We start from the raw sequence: 12,408 nt of genomic DNA on the forward strand, positions 1-12,408 counted from the left end.
TTCCTGTGTAATTTATGCTTCCTCTCCCCCTTTTAAGAACGTCTGGAATTGTTTAAGATGTGTCCAATTGTATTAAGTTGCCTTTGAGAGCTTTATGGTGTCATTTGGATTCCCACTCTTAGGAACAGAGCTTTTCAATTTGCTGTTTTTCCCTTTTTTATCACATCAGCACCAACTTCCTTTCCGTGCTTTCAGGTGTTACCTCAGCCTGAAGTTCACACTAATCCCTGGACATCATTTCCATTTGACACTGTTCCAGTGATTCCCTGGTTGGTGCTGCAGGAGAAAGGGAGTGTCATTCCTCTGGGATCCTGTCCTACCAGCCCCTCCCTGTCGTCTTCCAGCAGAGGTGGATAAATCAGGGATGGTCATGGAATCATGGAATCACAGAGTGGTTTGGGTGGGAAGGCACCTTAGAGCCCATCTCATTCCCTGCCATAGGCAGGGACACCTTTCAGGAGACCAAAGCCCCGTCCAGCCTGGCCTTGGACACTTCCAGGGACAGGGCAGCCACAGCTTCTGTGAAAACAGATGAAAGGTGTGGGTGAAAGGGGTAGGAGCAGTTCTGATCCTCTCCCCATCCCCTCCCTGACTCACGCTAGCCCAATCCCAATCACACCCCTTCCAAAGCAGGGGACACATGAGTCACCAGTGACATCTGTCCCCTTGTCCATGCTCACTTGTGACCACCTCTAGCTCCTCCGGGCACGGGGACAGTCTCTGGAAGCCACGTTGACATTGTTCTCTCAAAGGACGGAGCTCCTCGGAAGCCGCGCAGCGCCGGGCCCGGGGTGTTCCCGGCTCCTGGAGCCCATCCAGGGCATCAAGTTTCAGAGCGGGGGCTCCCGGCAGCTGCACGGGAAAGGAGCAGCACCGAGACAGAGGGAGGAGCCATCGTTTCCATTGCAGAGATTCAATTTTCTTCCTCCTTCATCAGATTAACACCAGTGTTACTCCATTAACTGCCAGGGAGCTGCTCTTGATCTGAAAATCAGAGCTGATGGAGTGTCACAGAATCCCAGACTGGTTTGGGTTGGAAGAGACCTCAAATATCCTCTGGTTCTGTCCCCTCCCATGGGCAGGGACACCCTCCCCTATCCCCTATACAGCCTGGCCTCGGACACTTCCAGGGATGGGGCAGCCACAGCTTCTCTGGGGCCCCTGTGCCAGGGCCTCCCCACCCTCATGGGGAAGAATTTCTTCCCAATATCCAAACTAAATCTATCCTTCATCTTAAAGCCCTGTCCCTCCATCCCTTCCAAAGGGATGCCCCTCCATCCCTTGTTCAGAGGCCCTCTCCAGCTCTCCTAGAGCCTCTTCAGGCACTGGAAGGGAGCCCCAAGCTCTCCCCAGAGCTTTTCTTCTCCAGGTGAACTCCCCCAGCTCTCCCAGCCTGGCTCCAGAGCAGACGGGCTTTCTTTTTTTTTGTGTACAGTCACTTCACTCAAAGGAGCAAAGGTAGATGTGGGATGACCCTGCAAAACCCTTCCTTTTATGTGCTTGGTGGGGTTGTTTTATTTTATTTTCCCCCATTTCCCCTCACTGTGTTTGCCATTCTCTTGCTGAGGCAGCAGTGCCTTTTCCCTCTGTGCTGCTCCAGCACGTTGCTGATGGTGGAGACCAGGATGAAGTCTGGAGGTGCCTCCTCTGATTTCCCTGTCCCTCCCAGGACAGTGACCAGTGTTTTCAAAGTGGTTTTCAGTGGGTTTATTGTTCTGAGCAAACAAAAGCAAATGCTTGCCCAGTTCTGTTGAAGATCCCGTGAGGATACTGTGTGAGGACACTGTGCTGCTCTGGGAGCCCGCACCAAAAGCTGGATCATGGAATTACAGGAATATTTAGGTTGGAAAAGCTCTCCAAGTCCATTGAGTGCAACTGTTCCCCCAGCACTGGCAAGGACACAACTGGCCACGTCCCCAAGTGCCACATCCACAGTTAAATTCCCCCCAGGGATGTGACTCCAGCCTGTGCCAGGGCTGGACAACCCTTTTTTCCCTAATATCCAACCTAAACCTTGTCTGGTGCACCCTGAGGCTGTCTCCTCTCATCCTGACCAGCTGCCTGGACACCTCACCATGGCAGGGTGTTGCAAACACTGCTCAAATCTCTTCCCATGACATCACCTCAGAACCACCACTACCTTCACACTCATGAATCTCTTCACCTTTGCATCCTCAAGGTCCCCAGCTGTTACAATGAATAATGATAACCAGATCCACAGTAATCTGTGGATGTTTCCCAAGCAGGGTCAGACCTGGTAACACCCAGAACACAGGGAACAGATCGCCAAGGACCCTGGGGAAGGCACTTTCTCCACAAATTCCAAATACCTGAAAGTTTGAAACCTCTCCTTTTCAGACAAAATAAGCCAAGCTTGGGAGCTGCCATGGAGCTGCCTTTGGATTCAGTGTCTAGACACCAGGACAGCCGTGGAGGAGGGTTTGGCATAAACCAGACAATCCATTCAGTTGTGCAACTCTCTCAATACCCCATGGCTCCGAAAAGTTATGAATTTGAGCAAAATGTTCTTGGGCAATTTTCTGTACTTATTTGAAAGAGGAATTTGATTAGAACAATAGTTATAGAATTAAGAACAAATCCCACCCTGGCACTCAAGAAAGAAATAACCAAAACCAAACACTCAGTTGTACGCTCTGTGTAACAACCTCTGGGCTCAGATGGAGAGACACGACTTGGGATCAGAGTGACCTCATTCCAAAGGGTGTTTGTACCTTGGCAGATGGATGGATCCTGTGCTAAGGAAATATCAGCTATACTCAGTGTCTGCTGCTTAAATCACAATGTTTGAGACTCTCTGACTGGAGGTGGAGCCAGAGAGAGATGGTGCCATGGCACCAGGGCTGGGAGAAGGGGCTCCACCTTCCTGCAGGGCTGGATTCCTGTTCGAAGCCCTTCTAGAGAAACCACTGGGGTAGGAAATAACACAAATCTAAAATATTTCCAATATGCATTCTCTCCTGGGAGAAGGCCCATTGGGATTTCTCACTGACTGCTGGCTAAACTCATGGAATCATGGAATGATTGGGTGGGAAGGGAACTTAGAGATCATCTAGTCCACCCCCTGCTATGGGCAGGGACACCCTCCCCTGTCCCAGGTTGCTCCAAGCTCCATTCATCCTGGCCTTGGACACTGCCAGGGATCCAGGGGCAGCCACAGCTTCTCTGGGCACCCTGTGCCAGGGCCTCCCCACCCTACAGGGAAGAATTCCCTCCCAATATCCCATCTAACCCTGAACTCTGTTTAAAGTCATTTCCCCTTGTCCTGTCACTATGTGCCTGTATGAAAGGTCCCTCTCCCTCCTTCTTTCAGGCCCCCTTAGGCACTGGAAGGGGCTCCAAGGTCTCCAGAGCCTACTCTTTGCCAGGCTGAACACCCCCTGCTCTCCCAGCCTGTCCTGGAGGAGTGGGAATTTGGTGAATCATTTTTAGATGTCAGTCAGGATGACATTTGAACTATTGCTGGAGCATGTTCCAACTGGGATGTTCAGTCTCCCTGGTTTTACCCACAGCTCAGCACACTTCCACCAGGCACAGGGAATTCAGTTACTGCTCCATCAGTTTTCACTGGAGGAGAGACCAGAGCATGGCCCAAAATCTCTGCTGGATTAAGGGAATACAGTGCCAAGGAAAAGGCCCCTCAGAACTCCCTCACCTTCACTGCTGAGGAAGCTGGAGCCCAGCTAACCCCAAGTGTTTGTACAGAACAGGTGGAGCAGCAGGAATAACAATCCCCAGTGCCTCAGGCCTGGAAAATTAAATCCACATTTAGACATCCTCTAGTGGCCCTGGGGGATGCATCCTGAACCCCACTGCATCCAAGACACTCTCACTGAGGTGCTGTTTGGGGTTTCCAGCTCTTGGATTGCTGGGCCGAGGAACAATTTAATGGGAGAGAGGTTTCTGCATTGCAGACATTTTTCTTCTTATTAAATATATCCTGTAGATATATCCTGGATGTGAAGAGACTTTCTATAAAGGCAGGTTTTAGCAGGAGCTGATAAAGTTGCACAAAAAAGCTGTAACAACAGAACTGGGACTTAACCCCAGGTCACTGGTCTGCTCCAGTTCTTTCCCAGAATAAGGAGGCCTGGATTAATGGGAAGTCACACAACTGAGGCAGAGAGGGGCTTCAGCCCCAGCCAAAAGCCCAAAGCTCTCCATGGGCTCTCCCTCTCCCACTGCAGCTCTCCTGGAATCTGGGACCTTTCCAGCAGCACAAGAAACAAACCACAATCAGCTTTTGAGGAGTCTTTTTTATTAAGATAAATCCAGCAAAATTCCTAACAGTGGGTACATACAACCAACCTGCCCTTTTTGAAAAGAAATGTTTGTATTTCATTTAAAAACAGGATTACACTTTTATTTATTTATTTTTCTTTTTTTTTTTTTTTTTCAAAACTGACAAAATAAAATTACATTTGGGAAACAACAGATTTCCAGCTCTTAGGTTTTTTTTCATGAAAATAGCTCACCTTCTTTATAAAAGCAACCCACAGAACCACTGGAATGTTTCACACGGTTATTTGTTTTGAGACCTCCCCACTTTAAGAAACCATACAACACATACAAGGGAAAAATTAAAATCTGAAGTCTGTAAGCATGACTTACACAAAAAGGGACACACTGACAGAAGTCAAAAGCTACCACCACTTATTCTTTCCATGTACCATACAAACTATTACAATCACAAAATTTAAAAACAATGACTTTTTTTTTTGTTGTTTTGTTTTGTTTGTTAGGGATTTAATTCCCAAGTAACCGAGATGAAGATGTTCCATAATTAAATTCATGCTAAAAAAACCTGCATTTATAAAATAGTTGATAAAAATATTCCTCTCTGTTAACAATACAGCATGGAGGTACGGATACCAAATGATGGAGATATAGGGCAGGGTTAACATTACTCGGACTTGGCTTCCTTGTCATCAGATGCTTCAGCAGCTGGTGCCTAGAAAAAGGGTTGGGAAGAATAGAAATATTATTGGTAATGCTAATTGGATTCCAATCTAACCAGCATCAAAAAGAGACCAGTTTGTTAACACAGACGTGGACAAGGCTTTGTGTGGATAGACAGGAATGCACAGAAAACATTGATATAACAATGGGCTGATAATTCTTAAAATAAAAACACAGGAGTATTAATTAGTGAGGTAATTTTGGAATAAGTGCCTGCAGAGAGGCAGAGATTTGGAATATATTTTAATTAGGATCAATTATATGTTAGGGGAAGTTCAAGCCCTCATGATGGGGCAGTGGAAGAATTACACATCAACCACAATCCTGCTCTGTCTGAACTTTGGGGAATTGCTTCTCACCTTTCTCTATAGAAATGTGCTTTTACTTTGCAAGTCTACATATCAAACCTGCAGAGCTCCCTCAAAGCCCCTCTGAAGCACATCAGCCGCTTCTCACCTTTCTCTATAAAAATGTGCTTTTACTTTCCAAGTCACATATCAAACCTGCAGAGCTCCCTCAAAGCCCCTCTGAAGCACATCAGCCATGTAGTGCTCTAACCAAGCAGCTCCTGCTCTTGTTTCAGACAGGGAAGAATAAAGGACCCTTGGCTGGATGGTGCCACTCAACCCATGAAGAGACACCACTGTCAGTGACAGAACACAAGGGGCAAAGAGAGCCCTGGGAAAACACTGCTTCACTATCAGCAAGGAATCTGCTGGGACAATCCCTCAGCAGCTGATGGAGCATGCAGCTGGACCTAGCAAAAGGCAGCTGAGGTAAGGAGCTGCCACAGCAAGGAGCTGTGGGAAGAGGCTGCAGATAAGAGGCAAGACCGAGTCTACTTTGCAAATCCCTTGTTGAATTGTTCTGAGCCAAATAATTGTTCTAAAGAATTGTGTAGAACTCAAAACCAGATTTCTGGCCCAGCACCAACCCGTGCTGAGCAGGAGGAACCCAGCAGTCCAGAGGGGATGTGCAAAGTCAGCTCAGGGCTGGAGGGTGGTGATGTCCCTGGGCTCCCCTGTTCCCCAGATGTTGGGCATTGCTGTGAGCCAGCCCTGAGAGGGGCCAGGGCCAGCAGACAGCACCTGAACAAGGGCTGCAGCACAGGGCAGGAAGGAGCTGGAAGGAGAAGGCCATTCCTGCAGGCTCTCCCTGGAAGCTGCCCTGGGCAGGTGCCACAGCTGCTCTGTCCTCACAGTGTGGCAGTGACCCCCCACCCTTGGAGCCCAGCAGAGCCCCTGCAGCTGTGCTTCCAGCACATCTGGCTGTTCTCAGCTTCACTGGAGCTAAAGTACCTCATTAGTTTTGGTATCTCCATTTTCAGAGTGGTTTTCTTCTTTAGCATCCTCTTGTTTAGTTTCCTCTTTGCCTTTGGCTCCTTTCTTCCCTTTTGTTGCTGCCTTTTTGTCCTCCTTTTTATCATTTGCTGCTTTTTCTTTCTGTTAAGAAAACAGACAGTGATGTATTAAATCCTGATTTCCACCTTGTGCATCAGCATGTTCTCAACTCCAAAACTCTCTGCACAACCTCCTTCCACCCCACAAACTTCCTATTAACTGAGGTGAGATCAGAGTTTCACAGGAGAAATGTTTTCCTTCAGTCTGTCCTGAATGTGCTACAAGGAAGTGCAGAATATAAAAGCAGCCATGGCTGGGGTTAAAAGAATTCTCATTTTAAATAGGCATTCAATTAAATTAGCTAAAAAATGTTGAACTGGCCTGTACTTCTGCCCTGCTGCTGAAAGGCAGCCACAGAAGAAAACCAACATGTGCAAACACCAGAATACTTCAGATGTGCTGTTAATGCCTATTTAGAAAACTGTAACAAAGCTGTAGGCAAAGGACTTTTCCCCTTCCCTGCCAGAAATATTCCTTGTGATAATAAACCACTTCTATGCCAGAAAAACTGGGGACTTAACAGCATCGCTCTGCTAACCACGAGAGAGTTGCATTTATTATTTAAGTGCAGTTTCTTATATGTGGATCAAGCTAAATCAAAACAAAACCCAAAACCTGATGCTTTTGTAGTAATAATTTTCCATAGGCAAGGTCAGATCCTGACCCAAATACCTGACCCTCATTAGTTTCACTTCCAAAGATGTGCCTCTTGCTGCCAGTAAGTAACAGCACTGGCTCAGCCCCTTGCTTGATTAACCTACTTCCCACAGAGGAACCAGAAACCCTGCAAGATCTGCTCACAGCTGAGTGAGGATAAATGAACATTACTGGATATACATTTATCTGCTCAGGAGATTTGTCTCAGTGACTACTAAAAGGTTACAAAAAGTTTACTTTCTTACTTCAATCCCTCATTATTAATGCACACAGTTAATTCACCTTAGAAATGAGCTGCTAAGGGCAAACTCGAGAGTGTTAAGGGGTAAAGTAATCTGACTCTTCAATTATTAAAAATTCACCAAAATTAACAGCAGATCCTCCAATAATGCAGAAAATTTAAGGTGGGGTCAGTACATTCAGTGAGTAAGGGTCTCTTTCCTCTCTAACCTCTGACAACTCAGTCTGAGGGATTTCATCCCACCCTGAAAACTCTCCCAGAGTGTGATGTCAGGAGTCCCTGTCTGGGGAATACCCACTATCCTGGTGCTGTTTGGCAGTGAGAATTACAATTGTACCATGGCACTGCTTATCTGTTCCCTTACCCCACCAAAAAAACCCCACAACAAAGCATTAACAGAGCTAAACCCAATTCTCTGTGCTGGAAAAGTCCCTCTTCAGAAAGCCCTGGAGGAGAACCCAGGGAAATGGACTTCCATGGCTGAACTGACTGGAGAGAAAGGGTCCCACAGGACACAACATGTCCTCAGCTACAGCACTGTGTTCATTTTCCTCAATAATTTTGCTCTAGAGATGGCAACAACAGTTCAAAATTCAGGTCCTGCATTTTAGAAGTGACAAAACTCCTTTGCCAGCTCCGTGTTTTTCAACATGGCAAAGTTTAACAGGTGAAATCTGAAACATGGAAACCATTCCAAGATCCTGAAGGCTGACAAGTAAAGCACTTGGGGCAGACAAAAATTAAAAATGCCTCCACAATTCTTACTCCATCACCCTCTGCACAGGTGTTGATGGTGTTTGAGGAGTTCTGGAGAGCCAAAACCACAGCTCAAGTGGCTTCAAACAGCACCTCAGGAGCAGGAGGACCAACTCTTCCCAAGGGCAGTTGGGCAATTCCCAAGGCACAGCTCCCAGGGGATCCCTGCACGATCCCAAAGGGAGACCACACCAGCCAGCTGTGCACTGGGAGCCCAAATGAAGCTTTGCCAGTCCCTTACAAACCTTAACTCTTGCACCCCTGTTCCTCCAACTTTTCACATTCAGTTAAGGCAGCTTTAGGGTTTAAACCCCACGATGTTTCCATGAAAATAGAAAAGCACACTTGGGAAAAACCCAAAATACAACAACGTGGATCATCCACTGCTGCCCTGCCCTGTGTGCCACCAGCAGCTGGCTCTGCTCTGCCTGGGGCACCAGCCACTAGAGGGAAGTGCAACCCAGAGTGTCCAGGGCTCCATCCAGCCAGGAACTGGTCTAGAATTCCAGCTGCAGCCAGGATGGAACGGGAAAAGCTCGCTCTGCACAGACTGAGCTTACAGAGCTGAGCCCAAAATTACACGTGGGGTTCTCTCTCTTTCCCACAGCATCTCTGCTGTTCCACACAGAGCATGTGGAGGGAAACTTCCCTCACTTGGAAGACTGCTGGGCCATAGGCAATTGCCAATTCCTTTTCAAAGGAAAGGGAAAAAGCTCCTGGTTCCCAGCCCATCATCTCCCTCTGCAACCAAAGTGTCTCCTCACTGTGCTTTGCCCACCTCATCATCCCAAACCACAAGGAAAATGTGTGATGGGAACAGGTTAAAAACTATCACTGAAGTTTTGTTGCTGGGGTGTCTATGGGGTTGTTTTTTTTATTTTTTTTTTGTTGTTGTTTGTTTTTTTAGCTGCAAAATCCTAAATGTTTACAGAAAAATCTAGCAAAAAGGCACTGCAAACTGATGGCTGGGAAGGGTGATAAGAAGGGGATGGAAAGAAATCCCTCATGGATTGCAGAACTGCCCCCTTTGAAATTTCAAACTGTTGCTCCAAACTAAAAAAGAGCTTTAAATAGTTTATTTTTAAATTATACTCAGACGTGCCAGTGTTTCTGACATTTCCAAAAATACCCAGCTGAAGGGGTCTCTACAACCCTGAGTGATTAAAATGTGATAAACTGATAACTAACTGCAGAGAGGGCCTCAGAATGGAAATATAGTAAGAAACTGTAATTAAAAGCACGATTTTCAATGCCTCCTCTAATTGAGTCTCTGATCCCTACTCCAAGCATCATTTTCCCAACAATGCATTATATGAAACTTCAGAATAGCCTTGGAAAGCAGCAGCAAAGCCTCACCACAAGGGATTTCAAATCTGCTCAGTTTACCACATTCCTTCAGCAGCAATTGGATGAAATTATGTCTTTCTCATTATTTCAGCTCACATAATTCCACCTTAAAACTTTCAAGATAATTATGAATATGCAAAGTGGTTAATTGTTGGGGTTTTATCCCTGTAAATGTCTTGAGAAGGAAAACATAACTTCAGTTCAAAACCCTTACCTTAGGTGCTGCCTTTTTGGGCTTTGGCTCCGGTTTGGGTGGAGCAGGTTTCTGCAAAAAACACAAGAAACAAATCAGGTGAATACCAGAAATAAATACTTATTTTTATGAGCATTATCTTGGTAGCTTTTGAAAATTATTGGTTAGCCCTGCAAAAAAAATCAATGGGCAAATTACCAGGCTAAGGAGAGAGCAGGTGATTTACAGAGCCACGAGCATTTGTATGGAGAAGTCCTACAGGGAACAAATCCATCCTGGAATCAATATTCCTTAACTCTGGATACTTGTGGATGGAATGTGCAGATGGAGTGTGCACTAACACAGACCTTGTATCTCACATGAGAAGCCTGGGGAGGCTCAGGGAACAGAAACATGGAATGGGAATTTTAAATATTGCAATACTCTAAGTGTGCCTTTCCCAATTCTGGGGGAAAAACCCCAACAGTTTATTTTTAACTGTCCCCATCCCAAGTGATAAAATATTAAAGGGTAACTACAGATACTCACAGCAGATAGTCTGGCTGACCTTCTCTTTGGCTGCATAAGGAAAGATATGTCAGTAAAATTCAGAGAGCACATAAAGCACAGCTTTCTCATGACAGCCACCCAAAATAACACAGCATCATGGAGCCCCATAGAAATCCTAGGATTTATGAAATTATAGGCATTATTGTGAGGACCTTGATGACTCCCCATCCCTGGAAGTGTCCAGGGCCAGGCTGGATGGGGCTTGGAGCACCCTGGCATGGTGGCAGGTGTCCCTGCCCGTGGCAGGGGCAGAACCAGAGCACATTTGAGGTCTCTTCCAACCCAAAGCATGCTGTGACCCATGATCCTTGTACGCACAACTCGCAGTATTCTGTGACTTCCCAGAAGTGACCCTTTGCTCAGCAGCTCTCTGCTGCCGCCACTTTACTCTGCTGACGACCTCGAAGGGACAAATTTTCTTTCCTTGCAGGAGCTGTGAGACTCAAAGGGACATGTTCCCACTGGAACCTGTCCCTGACCTCAGCCCAGGGGAGCTGCTGGACCCCCAGTGCCACCTTGGGGGGTCACCTGCCACCTCTGAGGACAGTGATGGCCCCGAGCACCCCAAAACTAGGCGCAGGCCACCCCCAGGGGCTGAACACCCCTCATGAGCTGCGTGGGCCTCCTAATTTCTGCAGAACCCCACGGGAATTCTTGGAGTGGGGACCACACACAACTCCTACCTCCTCCTTTGCCTCGCCTTCAGCTGGAGCCTGCAAAGAAAGCGAGACACTGAGGTGAGAAGGCAGCACCATCCCCTGTGACTCCACCTGAGCCCTGAGGGGAGCTGGGGGGGCTAACAGGGCCCCCCAACACCGCCCGCAGCAATGGCGGCCTCCCCCCATCCCCGCCGCCTCGCGGACTACAACTCCCACAACGCCCCGCGGCAGCCGTCACTACGTCATCACGTCGAGTTCGAAAAGTTCCCGCCAATTTCCCCTCACACAACAAGGTCGCCGCGGGCCCCGCAAGGACAATGAGGAACAACCGGGAAGGCGGCGATCGCGCCCGCCCGAAGCGTTTCGACTGGGTCCGGGCCCCCGGCGGCCCCGTCCGGGACCGTGAGGCGCCTGCACCGGGTCGAAACCCCTCAGGCGGGCGCCACGGTGATGGTGGGGCGACCGCGTCTCCGCCCCGCCCCCCCAGCCCGCGCTGTGAAGGATGGGGGGGGCGCCCCATATTCCCGCTGCCCCAAAGTTCCTGACTACGGCGATAAATCCCGTTTCCCCGCTTTCCTTGAAGGCCAGTTTCAAATTCTGCGCCGCCTAATGGCCCCAAATTACCATTGCACAACCATCTGGTATGACAAGAAGTGGGAGGCAAAAAAAAAAAAAAGGAGAACAAAGGCAAACGCAGGAGAAAGAGGCGACGTTTAAAGGCGAATCCAGCCGGGAATGGCGCGATGGGGATTAAAACGCTGGCGGAGGTGGGTGGGGGGCCCTGGGGGGGTCGTGGCGCAGGTTTTGGGGGGGTTTTGCTGCCCCGCGTTCTCCACAGGGGCAGCACAGCACTATGGCTGTTTGTAATCCAGCATGGAGACACTGCTGCTCCAGCCTTCTCCTCCTTCCCAAACAAAACAGCCCAAAAGTGAACTCGCCGCGCTGCCCTGCCCGCCCCGAGCCCTCTCCCTCCGCTCCCCGCTCCGCTCTAGGACATACGCCGAAAATTAAAAACGCAAAAAAAGAGAAACCAACCAAAAAACCCAAAAAACTCCACACACACACGCGCGCGCGCGCTAAATTTTTTTTTTTTTTTACAGCTAAATTTCCGCGATTGCCGCTTTAATCTCTCCCCCTTCTCTCCCCATCTGCCTTCCCTCGTTTTTTAATTAATTTTTTTTCGTACTTACCTTTCTTTTGGGCATAGTTGCACCTTAATAGTTGATTGCAAAACCTAATAGAGATAAGATATCGAAAAATAAATGGAAGCGGCGAAAAACTGTTCCGACCGTCCTGCAAAAAAAAAAAATAAAAAAAAAAAAAAGAAAAAATAGACAGGAAAAAAAACCCCAAAAATAAAAAGGAAGATGTTTAAGGGACCAAGAGTTAATTGCGGCAGAAACTGAACAAAAAAAAAAAAATCCCCCCCTCTTTATTGCAAACAGTAAAATACACCAACACGCAACCAAACTGCATGAATGGGGAGCGCGAGATGGGCCCGGCCGCTGACTGACGGCCGCATCGACCAATGGGAACGCGGGGAGCGGCGCGGGGGCGGGGCGTGGGCGGGGCCGCCGTAGCGCGAGCGCCGCGCGCTTTCCGCGTGTGCGCGGCCCGGAGCGCGGCCCC

The 12,408-nt window shown here is 48.1% G+C and overlaps 1 protein-coding gene across 4 annotated transcripts in view; it reads right to left on the minus strand.

Moving 5' to 3' along the window:
* Positions 1 to 4,259: 4,259 nt before the first annotated feature.
* The window catches only part of HMGN5 (high mobility group nucleosome binding domain 5), an 8,585-nt gene continuing 436 nt past the window's right edge, over positions 4,260 to 12,408 (minus strand). The window contains exons 1-7 of one of the 4 annotated variants that reach the window (XM_041396685.1): positions 12,239 to 12,281; positions 11,970 to 12,013; positions 10,804 to 10,833; positions 10,100 to 10,129; positions 9,593 to 9,643; positions 6,276 to 6,419; positions 4,260 to 4,969 (exon numbers count right to left, since the gene is read on the minus strand). In XM_041396685.1, the coding sequence (XP_041252619.1) occupies positions 4,922 to 4,969; positions 6,276 to 6,419; positions 9,593 to 9,643; positions 10,100 to 10,129; positions 10,804 to 10,833; positions 11,970 to 11,984 (318 nt within the window). In that variant the 5' untranslated portion in view covers positions 11,985 to 12,013; positions 12,239 to 12,281 and the 3' untranslated portion in view covers positions 4,260 to 4,921. Of the gene's footprint in view, positions 4,970 to 6,275; positions 6,420 to 9,592; positions 9,644 to 10,099; positions 10,130 to 10,803; positions 11,336 to 11,969; positions 12,073 to 12,238; positions 12,282 to 12,408 lie in introns of those variants that run through there. The other 3 variants (XM_041396686.1, XM_041396684.1, XM_041396683.1) reach the window with 3 other exon arrangements.

Source organism: Onychostruthus taczanowskii, unplaced genomic scaffold (assembly GCF_017590055.1).
Source record: "Onychostruthus taczanowskii isolate IOZ18803 unplaced genomic scaffold, ASM1759005v1 scaffold13, whole genome shotgun sequence".
In the NCBI taxonomy this organism is placed as follows: Eukaryota; Metazoa; Chordata; class Aves; order Passeriformes; family Passeridae; genus Onychostruthus; species Onychostruthus taczanowskii.